This window comes from Erpetoichthys calabaricus, chromosome 9 (assembly GCF_900747795.2).
Source record: "Erpetoichthys calabaricus chromosome 9, fErpCal1.3, whole genome shotgun sequence".
NCBI classification, from domain to species: domain Eukaryota; kingdom Metazoa; phylum Chordata; class Cladistia; order Polypteriformes; family Polypteridae; genus Erpetoichthys; species Erpetoichthys calabaricus.
This window is the reverse complement of record NC_041402.2, coordinates 81,586,555-81,604,970: the sequence shown is the minus strand read 5'-3', so window position 1 is coordinate 81,604,970 and position 18,416 is coordinate 81,586,555. Positions and strand designations below refer to the sequence as shown.

At 37.4% G+C, this 18,416-nt stretch overlaps 1 protein-coding gene across 1 annotated transcript in view; it reads right to left on the bottom strand.

The window, feature by feature from the left end:
* Positions 1–18,416, bottom strand: part of vat1l (vesicle amine transport 1-like) — a 229,473-nt gene that overhangs the window by 85,090 nt on the left and 125,967 nt on the right. Inside the window, exon 7 of the mRNA XM_028809815.2 lies at positions 14,748–14,942. Within this exon, the coding sequence (XP_028665648.1) occupies positions 14,748–14,942 (195 nt within the window). The remainder of the gene's footprint in view (positions 1–14,747; positions 14,943–18,416) is intronic.

The window sequence follows — 18,416 nt, the reverse complement described above, 5'->3', positions numbered from 1 at the left end:
TGTTTTCTATTAAATAATATGTATTTCTATAATTTAATAAATTCTTCATACAGTATCCTGGTGCCAGACAGTAATGATGTGTTGCATATTAGTAGGACAAGCAGTTAACAAATTCACTGAATTCTATACTCGTGATATTACTACTAGTACAACTAAAAGTGAGACAACTGCCATATAAGCCTGATATTGTCCATACGGGATGAATGTCAGGATTCGAGAAATAAACATATCTTATGTTATTTTACTTTGTGTTTTTTTTATATTGATGTCATTTCATGAATTTGGCTGCTATATCACTTCATGCTACTAGGCACATGGGCAACACTCAGCAAAGTAGGTGATGTCTTGTTGGCATTTTCCATAAAAGTGAGGCATCTCTTAGGATGGAATCTGAATTTTACTTATATAACACAGGAAAGAATGCTTAAAAGTATTTTGGTTTATCCATTTGAATAAATGGGGTGGCACCGGTGGCGCAGTGGTAGCGCTGCTGCCTTGCAGTAAGGAGACCTGGGTTCGCTTCCTGGGTCCTCCCTGCGTAGAGTTTGCATGTTCTCCCCATTTCTGCGTGAGTTTCCTCTGGGTGCTCTGGTTTCCTGCCACGGTCCAAAGACATGCTGGTTAGGTGCATTGGTGATCCTAAATTGTCCCTAGTGTGTGCTTGCTGTGTGTGTCTTCCCTGCGGTAGGCTGGTGCCGTACCTGGGATTTGTTTCTGCCTTGCGTGCTGGGATTGGCTCCAGCAGACCCCCGTGACCCCGTGTTAGGATACAGCGGGTTGGAAAATGACTGACTGACATTTGAATAAACTGGGGGAACATTTTGCTTTTGTCCATCTGATCATTCTGATATTTTGAGTTTGCATTGTATCATTGTTTTTAAAATCTATGATCTTTAGTGTTTGGCCCTTGCCTTTCTCTGACTATTTATTCTGTCACCACTGTGACAGTCTGTTATTACAAGTCTATTATTATTAAGCTGAATATTTGATATACAAGCTGTACACTTTTGATATAAAAAGGATATTTACCATTTACGTTGTACAGCACAAAACACAAACACACATTACAAACTGAATCCAATAAACGTTTTGCTAAACTGGACTCCTTGTTTATCTGTTTAAAATGTTTATTAAAAAAACACAGGCTTGTCTTAAAATTGAGACAACTGCATGATTTTAAACATAACACTTTTTCCAAAAAAGCACTAAATTACTTATATGCAGACAAAAGTTTGAATGACAAAGTAATACTTGATCCAATCTTTAAAGCAAAAAAATTACAAGATGAGTTCCAAATGTAATGTTTTAATTTGACCTTGTCCCTTGCTCATCCTTTTCCCCTTTTTGTTGTGTACCTATTACTTTCTCCCAATTACTGTAGTTTGTAGCCTAAAAGTATAAGAATTCTATTAGATCTCTATTATTCAGTGTTCTTAGCTCTTTCATTTGGTATTGTTTCCTTCTTTCAGGATTTAGAGTGTACATATTCTAAATAAACAATTTATGGTTCTTCCTTTAACTTCTGTCTAAGGGTTATTGTATGTAGGACTTTGTTAGGGATTTTATGTTAGTTAAGTGATTTCATAAGAATTATAAAAGTTCTTGGTAAATTCAGTCTTCTTAGTACTTTTTGCTACTTTATTACAGATATTATTGTTTCTTTTTTCTAGTTAACTATTTCATCTTTCCCTTGCTCTCTATTTTGGTTTATCCTTGCAAATTAATTTGAAATTGTAATTTATAATTGAATTTTGCTGTTTCCCACTCCTGTTCCTTAAGTGTTCCACTTGTTTCTTAATTATATCCATCCCCATGCTCTTTGCTAATTTTGATAATTTTTGCAATGCAGGCATTGTTACCTAATTATCTGTGGTGTAAGTTTTGGGGAAGGCATTGTGGTATTCCCTTTTATGCTGAGTCACGTCATGTTATCATTTTTACAGCACTGGTTATGTTTTTTTGTATTATTTGCCAAAAATAAAAATGAAGTTTTAACTGACCGCTTTACGAAAAAAAAAATTGAAAAAAAGCATGTGATAAAATTTTCATTTAATGACCTTTAAAATATGACAGCATTCTATTGAGTTCTGGCTTTTTACCAGTAAATGTCAACTGAAATCAAAGCATATTCAGTAGACTGTTTAGTCATTGATTAATACAGGCAAATAAACCATGGATATATTTTTTTCAAGCTGACATTCAGAGGTGGTCACTTTAATGTGCAGTATTTATCAAACCATGAGCCCTGTTGTCATGACAACTTCACAAAGCTTGGTTTCAATGGGGGAGATATGTCAAAGAGCGTAACACTTTTGTCTAAAAGCAAATTTATACAAAGTAAAGGTTTTCTTTTGCCAGTACTTATTATTGTGATCTAAATAAATTACATATGAGATTTAGAAGCTGGTAGATTTTATACTAAACAGTACCTGACAAAATATATGTTCAGCTGATCACTGTGCAATATAGAAAAAATACTAAATAAATAAACCAACAACTATGTTTATGTGGTCAGTTACAGCAGGCAATGGTGTAGAATTACATTTGGAATGAATACTTGCTAGTCACTAGAAGTAGTATACTGACAAACAGAATTTTAACAAAATATTGATGCGTAAAAATAATATTGATAAACAATGCCATTCACCATTACCATTTAATTTCTAATTCTTACTTTACTATTAAATAGAAAAGAATTCAGCAATGTGTATAAATGTCATCACAATGATATTGAAAGCAGACTGTCAGATGTTAAAATTTATTCTAAGACACTAGGAGTAATGAAAAGTAGTAATGACAAATCCTAGAAATCATTAAATATAAAGAGTTCACGCAGCTGTCTTATTTATATGAAAATATCCCTTTTCACACTGGGGGAACTCAAAAGAATGAAATGGCCCTTTTGCTGTCAGAAAAAAACACCTATGTTTAATAATCAGAAAAACTATCAAATACAAATACTGTGTATCAGGAGTGAGTTGGATCTCTCGGTCATGGTTAATAAAGGGTTAAAATCAGAAAATCAAATTATGTGTCTTAGATCTTTCTGAGGAAGAGCATAGCAGAAAAATAAAAAGTTTCAAACAGAATTTTTGTTTCTAGGCAAGATTAAGATTAAAGGGTACAGTATAAAGATTCCCTTGATTGACTGATCTAGAATGGACAAAAGATTTAAATACTAAAGAGTTCTCAGCTTCTTATAATGTTAAACAATGCTGGAAAGCATTTATTCACAAAGAGTGTACATACAAGCTACCAGGATAAGCACTTCCATATAGTTGTGTGGGAATTTTCATATTTCAGCTGAACATAAAGTCATTGGACATTCACAAGCTATGGCATGCATTATATTTAATGTTTTGATTCTTGCTTATATCCCTTTTGCTGTTATGATATGCTCTGGCTCTCTGTAACCCTTTAAAGGAAAAAGCTAATTGAAAGAAAAGATTAAGGTCTGCATATGAACATGCAACTAACGGATTTATACAAATTCTAGAACTATTTTGGGGACACTACAGAAACATTTGAAAGATTACCTATATAAAGCATGTGTTTTTTTCTCTAGCTAATAATGATCCCTGTGCTGTACAAAGATTTTTTATATAATTTCTTAAACACCTGAAAAATGGTACTTAATACTTTATTAGCAAAGAATGCAGTGGTGCAGTGGCATAATTGTTCAAAGCTTTAAAAAAACAAATGGGAATTCCTAGAATAGTTGAGTGTCAAAGCTAACACCATGTAGTCTAAATCCCACTTACAAGGTTATACTAGAAGGAACAGCAGACCATATCAGGGGAATTCCATTTAGTCATGTATCAAAACAAGCTTTATCACTTTCCCTTTTCAGTCAGGATTTTACTTAACTTTTCAAACTACTTTTTAAAGACTGACTAACAACATTTCATTTATCTAATAAGAGAATGTACAATACAGTATGTACTGTATACCAGAACAATGCTAAAATGCAACTCATCCCCACAGTAATGGCTAAGCACAATGTGTTGTGCTCAGTGCATTCCTGATAATTAATGCTTTCTTTATTTGTTTTTTCAAACTACTGTTAACTTCCTTTAAGGGAGAAAGTGGCACTGGACTTTTCTTACCACTTTAATGGCTTGTGCTGCCTAGTGTATAGTGGGAAAAATTCAAACTGTATGTTCAAAGGTGCAATAAAAAAAAAGAAAAGTACCCTGACAGCAATAAGGAGCTTTAGCCTTCAAGTATCATTACTAAACAAGAAAATTCAGGTGAAACATATATACACAATCCCCCAAGGTTAAAAAAACACTGCAAGACAAATACAGCAGCACCTGACACAAAGGTAATTATACATACTACAAAAAGCATTTTTTTCCAGATTAGAAAATTTTATTGAGCATATGATGGAAAATTGATCATGGAACAACTGCAAAGAAATAGTAGGCGATTATTATAAACAGTTTAGAAATAAGTTAAATTAATAAGGGAAGTTTATTACTTATTTTACACAATATCTGGTGGGGCTATGCCACTCTACTCTTAATGCAGAAATGCCATGGGTACACTCTAGGAAACAGACTGAGATTCATCAACATAAGTTTTTTTACATATGTACCTCAACACTAATTAGGAAGAACATTTCTAAAATCACTCAGTATTTGAGCAGGTTATTTCAGGGTACTCTAATATCTTCCCACATCCAATCCATATTACTAACTGAGAATGGTAAACCGGAAGGCACGGACCCAGATACACGGCGATGGACGCAGGAGACATAGTGCGCAGGCGCCTACAGCGCGCATCTCATAAACCGCAAGCGAAGTCTGATCCACCGCGAACGAAGGAGTCACGGCTCAAAAACGAAAGAGCTCAACTAACGTAAATAAGAAATGAAGCAACAATGCGCCCATAGCTAACGACTAACGACACAGCCACACAAAAAAGAGGATTCTGCGCTGCACCCCAGAGTCAAATGGAAGAGGCTACGGAGGCCCCACAGGTCCACAAAGATAGTACGGAAGGCGCGGGAAAGTACGAAAGGCGCAGGCGCCTACAACGCGCTTCTGAACTAAACGTCCACACTACACAGCATGGTCCACGCGCTTCTAACACACCGAAAGCATAAACACGAGATAGTACAGAAACCCCACAGATCCGGACTCCACAACATATGTGAATCACATTACAGTAATACAATATTAAGCACATTAAAGTAATACAATATTAACAGTACAACCACAGAAAACACAGGCTAACCGAGAATGGTAAACCACGAGCCCGCCTGAATAGAATCAATGAACGCAGGCGCCTACAACGCGCGTCTGAAATGCCGCAAGCAAAGCAGGCATGGCTCCAAAAAGAAACAGCTCGACTGACGGAGATACAAAAACGACCCCGCCTAGATAAAAACAATGAACGCAGGCGCCTACAACGTGGTTCTCAAATAAAACAGAGTTTACACATGGACAACTGTATGTAGCCCTCTCAAGAGAGTACAGAACCCTACACGTCCACACTACACAGCATAGTCAAACCCGACATAGTACGGAAGGTGCAGGCGCCTACAACGCGCTTCAAAAGCACCGCAAGCAAAAACCCGAGATAGTACAGAAGCCCCAAAGATCCGGACTCCACAGCATATGTGAATCACATTACAGTAATACAATACTATAAGTACTCACAGAAAACACAAACAGAAGAGGCTTCGGCATCCCGCCCCACAGTCAAACCAGAGAAAGTATGCAGTCCCCAAACGTCCACAAAACACAGCATAGTCAAACCCGAGAGAGTACGGAGGGCGCATGCGCCTATACACCGCAAGCGAAGGAGCCACGGCTCAGAAATGAAAGAGCTCAACTAAAGGAAATAAGTAATTTTAACAGTACGTGCAATTATCCATATTACTAAAAGTAAACAACGTATAACTAATGGAGTCACGGTCACGGCTCCAAAACGAGAAACACCATTAACCCGGCCGGATTACCACAACACAGTCTTAACCAACTTTATGTAGCCTTCTCAAGAGAGTACAAAACCCTACACGTCCACACTACACAGCATAGTCAAACCCGACATAGTGCAGAAGGTGCACGCGCCTACAACACGCTTCTAAAGCACCGCAAGCAAAAACCCGAGATAGTACAGAAGCCCCGAAGATCCGGACTCCACAGCATATGTGAATCACATTACAGTAATACAACACTATAAGTACTCACAGAAAACACAAACAGAAGAGGCTTCTGCGTCCCGTCCCACAGTCAAACCAGAGAAAGTATGGAGTCCCCAAACGTCCACAAAACACAGCATAGTCAAACACGAGATAGTACGGAAGGCGCATGCGCCTATGCACCGCAAGCGAAGGAGCCACGGCTCAGAAACGAAAGAGTTCAACTAACGGAAATAGGTAATTTTAACAGTAGGTGCAATTATCCATATTACTAACAGTAAACAACGTATACCTAATCAACAAATCCCAAGGACGGACCATGGACAGAGTCGGCCTTTACCTCTCTGAGCCTGTATTTAGACATGGACAACTTTATGTAGCCTTCTCAAGAGTTCGGCATGCATGTGACGTTAATGTCAAGATTATAATACAGTAATCCCTCACTTATCGCGGGAGATAGGTTCCAAGGCCGACTGCGATAACTGAATTTCCGCGAAGTAGGGACACCATATTTGTTTAATTATTTAACGTGTATTTGGACTTTTTAAACCCTCCCTGTATTGTTTACAACCCACCCTTTACTCTATTAATAACAGGGACAACTGCTAAGCAATATGAAATCAGTAGATAAGTTTACGCTTACTGTATAGCGAAGTACACGTAGCAGCTTGTAGGCAGTCATGACATCGTCGACCTTGTTGCAAAGATTCCTAAAGCAGATTCCATCCAGACTACTGCCTTATCACGTCCACTTGCAACTCGTTTTGCGCCCTGGTTAAAGGACACTGCGGCCGTAGATCTTATATGCTTTTCCTCCTTTTTAAATAAAAAGAATCGTGGACTCATTGATGCTGTGATGGTGTCCTGCAGCGGTGTAGCTGGTCCCTTCCTTCAACATATCCAAAACTTTTACCTTTTCTGCAATCGTTTGCATCTTCTGTTGGCGCTTGGACACGGCCCCTGCAGCAGTAGCACGTTAATGCTGAATGAGTGAGATGAGACTTCCTGGTTAATGCAGCACTCCATCGCTGAGCCAATCAGCAGCACACAGGAACTTAACTGCGTGCTCTGATTGGGTAGCTTCTCAGCCATCCGCCAATAGCATCTCTTGTATGAAATCAACTGGGCAAACCAACTTAGGAAGCAAGTACCAGAAGTAAAAAGACCCATTGTCCGCAGAAACCCACGAAGCAGCGAAAAATCCGTGTTATATATTTAGATATGCTTACATATAAAATCCGCGAAGTCGTGAATCCGCGAAAAGTGAACCGCGAAGTAGCGAGGGATTACTGTAACTCCATACCAAGGAAAACTCATTCAAGGACAACACGCCAACTTTAAAACAAATGTGGTGTATGAAGATATCCTTTGTATGTCATCTACACCTTTACACTCCAATATATCTCATACATAGATCTGCGCAAACTCAAAGACATTCTATACTTACATAACATAACAATTAAACTGCTATTGTCATTTATATATACAGTAATCCCTCGCTATATCGCGCTTCGTCTTTCGCGGCTTCACTCTATAGCAGATTTTATATGTAAGCATATTTAAATATATATCGCGGATTTTTTGCTGGTTCGCGGATTTCTGCGGAAAATGGGTCTTTTAATTTCTGGTACATGCTTCCTCAGTTGGTTTGCCCAGTTGATTTCATACAAGGGACGCTATTGGCAGATGGCTGAGAAGCTACCCAATCAGAGCATGAATTACGTATTAAATAAAAGTCAAATATATTGTGAGCACAGGGGCTGTTCGCACCCCTAGAAGATACGGCCACTCCTCAAAAAACACTGAAAGATTACCTTCACATTGCTCTCTTCCTTGCTGGGCTTAAATGTGGCTGTTTTGTCAAGCGATATACTTCCTGCATGGTGCTTCGCATACTTAAAAGCTCCAACGGCACGTATTGATTTTTAATTGTTTGTTTTTCTCTGTCTCTCTCTCTCTCTGACATTCTGTGCTCCTGACAGGAGGGGGTGTGAGCAGTGGGTGGGCTGTTTGCACCACTAGACGATATGGACACTCCTCTAAAAAAATGCTGAAAGGCTACCTTAACATTGCTTCCTTCCTAGCAGCTGCGTTGTCCGGCGGTGCTTCGCATACTTAAAAGCCAAACAGCCCTATTGATTTCTGATTGTTTGCTTTTTTCTGTCTATCTCTCTCTGACATTATCTGCTCCTGATGCTCACTCCTTTGAAGAGGAAGATATGTTTGCATTCTTTTAATTGTGAGACGGAACTGTCATCTCTGTCTTGTTATGGAGCACAGTTTAAACTTTTGAAAAAGGGACAAATGTTTGTTTGCAGTGTTTGAATAATGTTCCTGTCTCTCTACAACCTCCTGTGTTTCTGTGCAAATCTGTGACCCAAGCATGACAATATAAAAATAGCCATATAAACATATGGTTTGTACTTCGTGGATTTTCACCTTTCGCAGGGGGGTCTGGAACGCAACCCCCGCGATAGAGGAGGGATTACTGTATTACATAGACCTACAGATGTCGTGACGGTGAACATGATACATATGTGACAATTACCAAGACAGACAATAATCTCTTTTAAATCTATTTCAGGTTACCCAAGACCAGGGGTTGGTGAGCGAAGTGAGCAGGGGGCGAAGCCCCCTAGTATATATGCTAATTAGATTAATTAACAAATCTAAATTTGTCTATGAGTAAGTGTGATTGCATGAATGACTAAGCCACACAATGGACTTTCATAATACAACATGTCAGGTTCTGTATTTCCTTTTGCCCAATACTGCCATGTTATGATCTGGCTCTACACTTCTTCTTCTTCTTTTGGCTGCTCCCGTTAGGGGTTGCCACAGCGGATCATCTTCTTCCATATCTTTCTGTCCTCTGCATCTTGCTCTGTTACACCCATCACCTGCATGTCCTCTCTCACCACATCCATAAACCTTCGCTTAGGCCTTCCTCTTTTCTTCCTCCCCAGCAGCTCTATCCTTAGCACCCTTCTCCCAATATACCCAGCATCTCTCCTCTGCACATGTTCAAACCAACACAATCTCGCCTCTCTGACTTTGTCTCCCAATCGTCCAACTTGAGTTGACCCTCTAATGTACTAATTTCTAATCCTATCCATCCTCGTCACACCCAGTACAAATCTTAGCATCTTTAACTCTGCTACCTCCAGCTCTGTCTCCTGCTTTCTGGTCAGTGCCACCATCTCCAACCCATATAACATAGCTAGTCTCGCTACCATCCTGTAGACCTTCCCTTTCACTCTTGCTGATACCCGTCTGTCACAAATTACTTCTGACACTCTTCTCCACCCATTCCACCCTGCCTGCACTCACTTTTTCACCTCTCTTCCACAATTCCCATTACTCTGTACTGTTGATCCCAAGTATTTAAACTCATCCACCTTCGCCAACTCTACTCCCTGCATCCTCACCATTCCACTGACCTCCCTCTCATTTACACCCATGTATTCTGTCTTGTTCCTACTGACCTTCATTCCTCTCCTCTTTAGAGCATATCTCCACCTCTCCAGGGTCTCCTCAACCTGCTCCCTAATATCGCTACAGTTCACAATGTCATCAGCAAATATCATAGTCCACGGGGACTCCTGTCTAATCTCATCTATCAACCTGTCCATCACCATTGCAAATAAGAAATGGCTCAGAGCTGATCCCTGATGCACTCCCACCTCCAACTTGAATGCATCCGTCACTCCTACCACAGACCTCACCACGGTCACACTTCCCTCGTACATATCCTGTACAACTCTTATGTACTTCTCTGCCACTCCCGACTTCCTCATACAATACCACAGCTCCTCCCAAGGCACCCTGTCATATGCTTTCTCCAGGTCCACAAAGACGCAATGCAAATCCTTCTGGCCTTCTCTAAACTTCTCCGTCAACATCCTCAGAGCAAACATTCCATCTGTGGTGCTCTTTCTTGGCATGAAACCATACTGCTGTTCACTAATCATCACCTCACTTCTTAACCTAGCTTCCACTACTCTTTCACATAACTTCATGCTGTGGCTCATCAATTTTATTCCCCTGTAGTTACTGCAGTCCTGCACAACCACCTTATTCTTAAATATCGGCACCAGTACACTTCTTCTCCACTCCTCAGGCATCCTCTCACTTTCCAAGATTCCATTAAACAATCTGGTTGAAAACTCCACTGCTATCTCTCCTAAACACCTCCATGCTTCCATAGGTATGTCATCTGGACCAACGGCCTTTCCATTTTTCATCCTCTTCATAGCTGTCCTTACTTCCTCCTTGCTAATCCTTTGCACTTTCTGATTCACTATCTCCACATCATCCAACCTCTTCTCTCTCTCGTTCTCTTCATTCATCAGCCTCTCAAAGTACTCTTTCCATCTGCTCAACACACTCTCCTTGCTTGTAAGTATGTTCCCATCTGTATCCTTTATCAGCCTAACCTGCTGCACATCTTTCCCAGCTTGGTCCCTCTGTCTAGCCAATCGGTACAGGTCCTCTTCTCCCTCCTTAGTGTCCAACCTCTCATACAACTCATCATACGCCTTTTCTTTAGCCTTCGCCACCTCTCTCTTGATAGAACCATGATAGAACAATTTGAATCCACCTCCAATCCAACTGGCCTTACTCCCCTTCCATTTAGTCTCTTGCACGCACAATATATCAACCTTCCTTCTCTCCATCATATCTGCTAACTCTCTTCCCTTACCAGTCATACTGCTCCAACCCTCAGTTCCACTCTCTTTACTTTCCTCCTCTCCTCCTGCCTCCGGGCACGTCTCCCCCCAATTCTTCTCCTTCTTCTTCTTCAGCCAGCAGTAGCCCAATTTCCGCCAGCACCCTGTTGGCTAACAGTACTGGTGGCGGTCGTTGTTAACCTGGGGCTCGACCGATCCGGTATGGAAATTTGTATTGTTGTTCGCATATTGATTTAGCAAAATTTTACACCAGATGCCCTTCCTGACTTAACCCTCCCCATTTATCCAGGCTTGGGACTGGCATGAAGAAACACACTGGTTTGTGCATCCCCTGTGGCTGGGTTCTGATCTGGCTCTACACAACCCCTGTAATTAGAAAAGGTTGATTGGATTAATGGATTAATTTCTTAAATTAACTCTACAATCATTTACACAGAAGTATTAATTGTATAATTAACATTCTTAAAAGAAAATACTATATTAGACAGTACTCTATATTTAATGTATTTAACGCCATTTTAGTTTTTATTGCAAAGTAAAAAGTTGTCATCCTGAGAAGAGACTGAACATGGCACTCATCTGCTGCTAAAGCAGATAAATACTAATCTTCACACACAAAAATTTGCAAAAATGTAAATGACACACATATATCAGGAAACAATCCTTACCTCAAAAAAACATGTGTCATATTTGCTTACAAATGAGTTCTAGTAACTGTCACATTTCAAATGCTGATAAAAGTCTGTAAGAAGATTCTAGCAACTTTATAGTGTAACTATTTGCTCAACTGCCAAAAATAAAACTGGTTACTGGCAAATTGTGTGGTATAAAAGCCACTTTTTATTACATTCTTCTACCCAATGCTTATACAGTGGATAAAAACATATTTATAAAGTAATTAACTACTCTGTCTGTCTCAGCAGGAAAACAGATAACTCATTTCTGGAGTAAACCAAGAGATGCGAGCAAATGGCAAAATCAAAGAAAATAAAAACAAAATAAAGCAACCTGAAACCCAGGCAAGAGGTAAAAATCAAGGTCAAATAACAGGCACTAAGTCAAAAACCAGGCAAGACAAGAAAATTAATCACACAAGAAGTCAAAATATAAGGTAGGGTTTTATCCACAGATTGGATAAGACTCCATTCAAAAGGCCAACCTTTTATCCTGTCTGCTAATTTATTCAAGATCATGATCCCAGAGACCTCACCCATAGAAATGTGGATTGTGATTCTGACAGCAGTACACAAAATGGCTTCATAACAAGAAAAGGCTATAAAATCTCAAATTTCAACCTAAATCATGACAGGCTGTTAATGGAAAATTATAGCAACAGGTAACTGTCAATGACAATAATTTGATTCATGAAACAGCAATAACCCCAACAGAGTCAAGCTGTGGACCTCCAGAGCTCTGGTTCATTGAGGAAGTTTTCGCTTTGCATTATATGTCAGTGATTATACGCCATACGCCTGGTTACACTGTGGTTAAAGTTAGGGTTGTGGGAGGAGTTATCTGATTCAAGTCAAGAAACCAGTTGACAAAAACATATAATCCAATTGGCATTCCAGCAGAACTCCTAATTCACGGAGGTCTGCACACCCCAACAGACCCCTGCCCACATCAGTCCTCAGATCACGGGGTCCCACGCACTGTGTGATCTGAGTAGCGGAAGGGGCAGCTCTTGACAAGTTGTAACAAAACTCTACAGCAGCTTAGTCAAAAATATGATAAGCTACTTGAAGATGATTCTCCAATACATGTGACACCTAAGACCAGGAAAATAGAGTCACAACTTCATTATTGTAAGATAAGTGAGGGAAATGTATCTCTTCTAATATATACACATTATTAAGGCTCTAGATAGTACTGCATACCTGCTGGCAAGCTATGTCGGGTGGCAAGTTATTATCCTGGCAACCTGGCTGTTTAAATTTTGGAGCTGGGAATCAGGGCCAAAGACTATCAATTAGGTGTCACTAATCATTGTAGCTACATGTTTTCTAGGGGCAAAAATAAATATCTCCTCTGCCAATAACAGAGTTTAAGTCAGAAGTTGAAATATAACTGTCTAGCAGGAGAGTGACAGGCCTGAAAGAGAAATTAAAAAATGCTAGAGAAAGAGATAAGAACTTTGGGAGTGTCAGAGAAAGAATGTAATCTACCAGGCACAGAAATAAAGCAACCAGCACCTGTTAATAAAACCATTCAAGATCAGACTTGTGTTTTTACTTACAATTTATAACAAATATAGTCATGTTAGGTCTCACATAAGGAAAACAATACACATAAACACATATATATGTTTGTATAATAAGATTATAAAACAGATACAATGTATACATAACTATTTTTATTTCCCTGAAGAGAATTGTGCCATCAACTTCATCATGCCCAGATATTATAAAATGACATTTCCACTGTAATGCTGCTGATGTTTGTTTTATATGTCATGTTTGAAAGAGAATTGAAGATTACAAAATAGCAGATTTAGGAAATTACATTTTCTTACATCTTACCAGTTGTGGTTTGAGAACCTCCTTAAATAAACCTTATTTTGTTCTTCCTTAAATTAAAATATAACTATCCATAAAAGAGCTTTCAGTCTTCTTAAATAACATCATGACATAACCAATTAAATAATTTTAGATACCTCACTTATAAACTGTTTTATACATTATAAACATGTACTACATAGCTGATTTTTGAAAATTATAAACAATTTCTGTTATCATTATGAAATAATGTTTAAGTTGTGACTTGTACCATACTAACTAAAATGAGCAATTCCATATTAGTGAGAATAAAAAAATCCTAAATTCTACAAATTATCAAAACCCAAAAATATTTAGAGTAAAAATTTCTTATTGGGCATTAATTACAAATTTAAGTAACTCTCTGGAAATATTCAAACTCTTCAGCAGCTGTTACCAGGATTCTGTCACAGTACTTGCCTTATAGCCACCTTCAAAAGCTGCTTTTATGTTAGATGAGTTCTTTTGCTTTTTTGAGTCCTAGCAGCACGTATGTTCAAAGAGTTACACCCTTTTTCAAATACTGTACACATATATGATACAATGTTCATTGCCAGTAACAGAATGTCACATTTTATTTTTCATTGATGTATTATAAAATGACATAGCCATATCTGTTAAAAATTCATAAAAAGTTTCATCTCACTGACATGTTACCCTACCCACAGATACAATATAGCCAGCTCAGTTGTGTTGAAGATGTGAAATGAGTTTCAGATGTAAAAATCAGCAAATATTAAATATCAGAAAAAAGACAACCATGACAGTGATACCCCTTCTTTGTCCTATTTCAGAGACCAATCTCAAAACTATTAACTCTTATTTTCATGTATAACATAGTATATGCAGCAACAGCATAACAAGTCAAGGGCACTCCATGTATTAAGGGATCTAAACATATCCCTTTCCCTTTCTAGTCAGCATTGGCATTAATTTTAAAAAGCTTTTTATATAGAGATACAGTGTTTAACTAATAATATAATGTAATATATGTATATATGCATATCATAGAAATGATAGGGATTTTCAGTGTTAGCATCCTGGTCTCAAATCTTCTGCCCAGTTGCTGTCTGCAAGGATACTCTATTTCCACATCAATAAAAATGTACAAGTTAGGTTACTTGGTGATTTTAATTTATCCAAATTAGGGTATGTGTGTGTGTGTGTGTGTGTGTGTGTGTGTGTGTGTGTGTGTGTGCGTGAGCGTGTGTGTGAAAGAGAGAGAGCATGAGTTGACCCACTGGAACTGCCGTCCTATTCTGACCTACTTTCTGCCCTATGACCAATGCTGCCTCAAAAAATTCCATGATACTAGTAATACATTTTCAAGTGCTTACTGATATCATCAAACAAAATCAAACATTTTAAACTTACCTCCTCCAGAGCCCAGAGTGAATCTACCAATGGTTTGATCTTCTTTTCATTATACAGGGAAATTAGTTTGTCAACCACTGTCTTTATAAGACCACTTCTGCCTTGTTTGAAAAGAAGGTTTAGCAGAGAAAATCCAGCAATCACTTTATTCTCCTCATAGAGTTTTATAGGGTTCACCTTCTCCACCTGCCACCACTGCAAGAAATTAGCAGAATGAAAACAAAAAATATCTTTCAATTGTAAAACATCATTATGAACATGCAAAGCAAAGCAATATGTTTAGTTTCTTAGCTATTACGCTGGCTTGTGTGAAATATTGGATGAAGATCATTTTAGTTAAAAAGCTCAGTATATCAAATAGCACTTGAGCATTAAAGAATTTAAGAGAGAGATATTAAACAGCCATTTCTTTTTAAGCATACATTATAAGGAAACTAACATGTAACACCATAAATTACAGGCCCATATCTACATATATTAAATATAATTAGAAGTCTAAATCAGATGTTTTCACATATCAGCCTTTTAGAAAATACATACATTGAAGCATGCTTTGAAAGAATGTGAAATCAGCAAAGAAGAAACAATGCATTAGATGTGCTTCTTGCAAGTGTCTAAAAGTGATAGCCTTTAAGGCATATAAATTATATGGTTACGTCACAAGAATACCTGAGATGTACTGCATCTTGTTTGAATTCCACAATCCTGTGAAAATTTAACTACATACAAAGATGACAGAATATATATCATGGTAAAACAAATCTATTTTAAAGTGCATAAGCAGTAATCTGATACATTCCACTCTATGCCTGTCATTATTACTGTTATTTCTGCATGGGTTTTTGAGAAACCCCAGGTTATGCATCCAGTATCAATTCAGAATGATTATATGAAAAGAAAACAATTAGAATCAATTAAAATTTTAAATGGGAACATTAACATTTTTTAAGAATTAACTTCTAAGAAGCAAAAAATAATTATAGTGAAAAGCTTTTGATGTTGCTTTGGATGCATTTCTAAATACACTAGAAATTCATAACATTCACAAAGCGTTGTATATTCCAAAAATCTTAAATGTAACACTTGTCATTAAAATATTAAGTCACAAATTTCTTTAGAATACAAAAAGCAGCTTTTGCTCTAGAAATGTTTTTTATTACTGTGTGGTGCTGGCTGTAGCCCCACCCTCATAAAAAAGTGGCACAGATAAATAAATAAATAATGCAAGTAATACCCTGCAACAAAAAAGCAATCCATACAAATTTTAATTGAATAACTTTCATAAAATCATGTCCACAAGAAATGTATACATTTTTTTAACCGAACCACATTTTCAAACTGTTAAAATTAATAAGAGGTTCAAAAACTTGTTATTTGCTTTGCATTATAAGTGAAATTACTGAAGGCAAGTAAAATTCAAGGAATGCATTTGCTTTGTGATGAGGTGTGGATCATGTTATTGCCTAAAAGCACTGTGTGATTTACATCTTGAAACAATTCATAAAGAGTTTTAGATGGAAGGCATGTCACTAAAGAAAGCTGTTATAGTTGTTTTATTATTTTTTTATGTATTTTCCTTGGACTTTTCAAAATCTCTTTAAGTAGAATTGTAGAATATATATAATCTATTTCTGATATTTGTTTCTTGTTTTAGGCAAATTTTCATACTGTTAAAAACGTACTGTATCTAATTCTCCTGCAACACCATTTTCTTTTGCCTTGGGTGCTGACATTTCGAAACATTTTTGTTGGCGGTTGTTATTCTGTTGTTACACAAGGTCATTTAAAAATGTGCAGTGAATGAAATTACCGGGTCAAGGGTATAAAGGTCAGAATCATACATTTCTATTCCTTCCTTTCTTACTACATTTCATTTCCCAATCTTTCATTAAAAAAATATTTTGTCTGTACCTTCAGGTCACAGAAAAAAATGATTTGAAGTGCCTGACTAATTATAAGATTATTTCTGAGTTTTCACACTGATACCAAATTACAAACTGTGTCAAGACAAAAGTCACTTTGGCAGAAATCCAATACAAAGAACACTGGAATAAGTATAGGAACACATGTGAAAGGTAACAAATAAATATCATAAATCAGTGTACCCCAACTTCAAAAATCCAATGATTTAAGAAATTGAAGCAATTTGCCCAATACAAATGCCAGTTATTAAAATATATGTCATCTATTAAATTGCCTTATCATTATTTTTCCAGTCCTCTATTTTTAATTTTTATTTGTAACAACTTTTAAAATCATAACAAATGAATATTAATGTTCATGATATACAAAGGAGATATTGCTGGGTCAGTTAGCATGCTCATGTTTGATATTTCAATCAAAATTTATTTATTGATTTTACTTTCCACTATTGGGTTTGGTCAATCCCCCAAGTTTAAGAAGTCTAACAATTCATATTTTTTAAGCATATTTTTACCCAAATCCCTGTCAGATTTGTATACATTGATTTTTGTTTAAATAAAAAAATAACTCAAAAGCAGAGAATTTTACCGATCTATTTCTCTCTTAAATTCTGATGCTTAGATTATGACAGACACAAACTTTTAAACAGCAGCCGTATTTACTTTGAAGATTAGCACACTACTATCTCAGTATGCTAAAAAGGTTTTTGGTAGTACACACACATGCACTGAGAGAGAGAACTCTCTGTGTGGTTGGATGTATAGTTTCTGAGCCAGGGCAAAAACTACCTGCTGTAAGCAAATGAACACTATTTCCCAGAAATAGATACTATTGTGGTGTGAAATTTTGCATATAAGTTGATAAATATTTTGTATGTCTTTATTTGTATGGTTATGTACACGCACCCCTTTTTAGGACTGAGTTTCTTTGTAATTTTACGACAGGGTTGGGGGAAGTGCATCAAACCAGTTTGGCAAGTGATTCTCTGCAGGACTCTTTCAATCAGCCCCCACAAGAAAGCCAGACTGCCTAGCTGGCAAACATCAGCTCAACAAATGGTTTTGGGGGCAGGTGTGAAAGTATTCTGTGACCCATTGGTCTGAAGTATGGCTGTTTGGAATTGGCTTGCATCAGAAGCCTTCAAGTACCATGATACCCTATTGGCTGTATGGTTTGGACAGAGAATCTATAAATTTGCTTGCTTTACCCCTTCCTAGCTTTCTCTCTTACCAACTAATGAAGGTGCATCTCACACACCATGAACTGAAAAGTACAACACAATGGTGCACAGCTCGGCAGCCATATTGAGACAGGCATGCGGCCTGTTCTGAAGAAAAGCACTATATAAATGTAATGAATTATTATTATTATTATTAAGAAAGCTGACCAAAAAGGATGCCTTAACTAGAGACATATGAAGTAACTAACAACTTTGTGTGCCGTCTGAAACTACACATCAGCATTTATCAGACTGAATGGTTGCCGATATTCAAATGTACTTTGCTTATTGTTATTTTTTATAAATATTATCAATAATACATCATTTAAAGTGTAACTTAACTCCTGCTTCTTTTTTACTATACCTAATTGCCTGAGGTTATAAATGTAAAAGGGAAGGTAGGGAGAAGTTATATGGTACAATGCGTTATAAACAGTGGTAAGTCTGTGAGATTTGAGGCATTCTGACAAAGGCTACATATTAACAATACAAAAGAGGAAAGAAGACAAAACAGATATGTAATAACC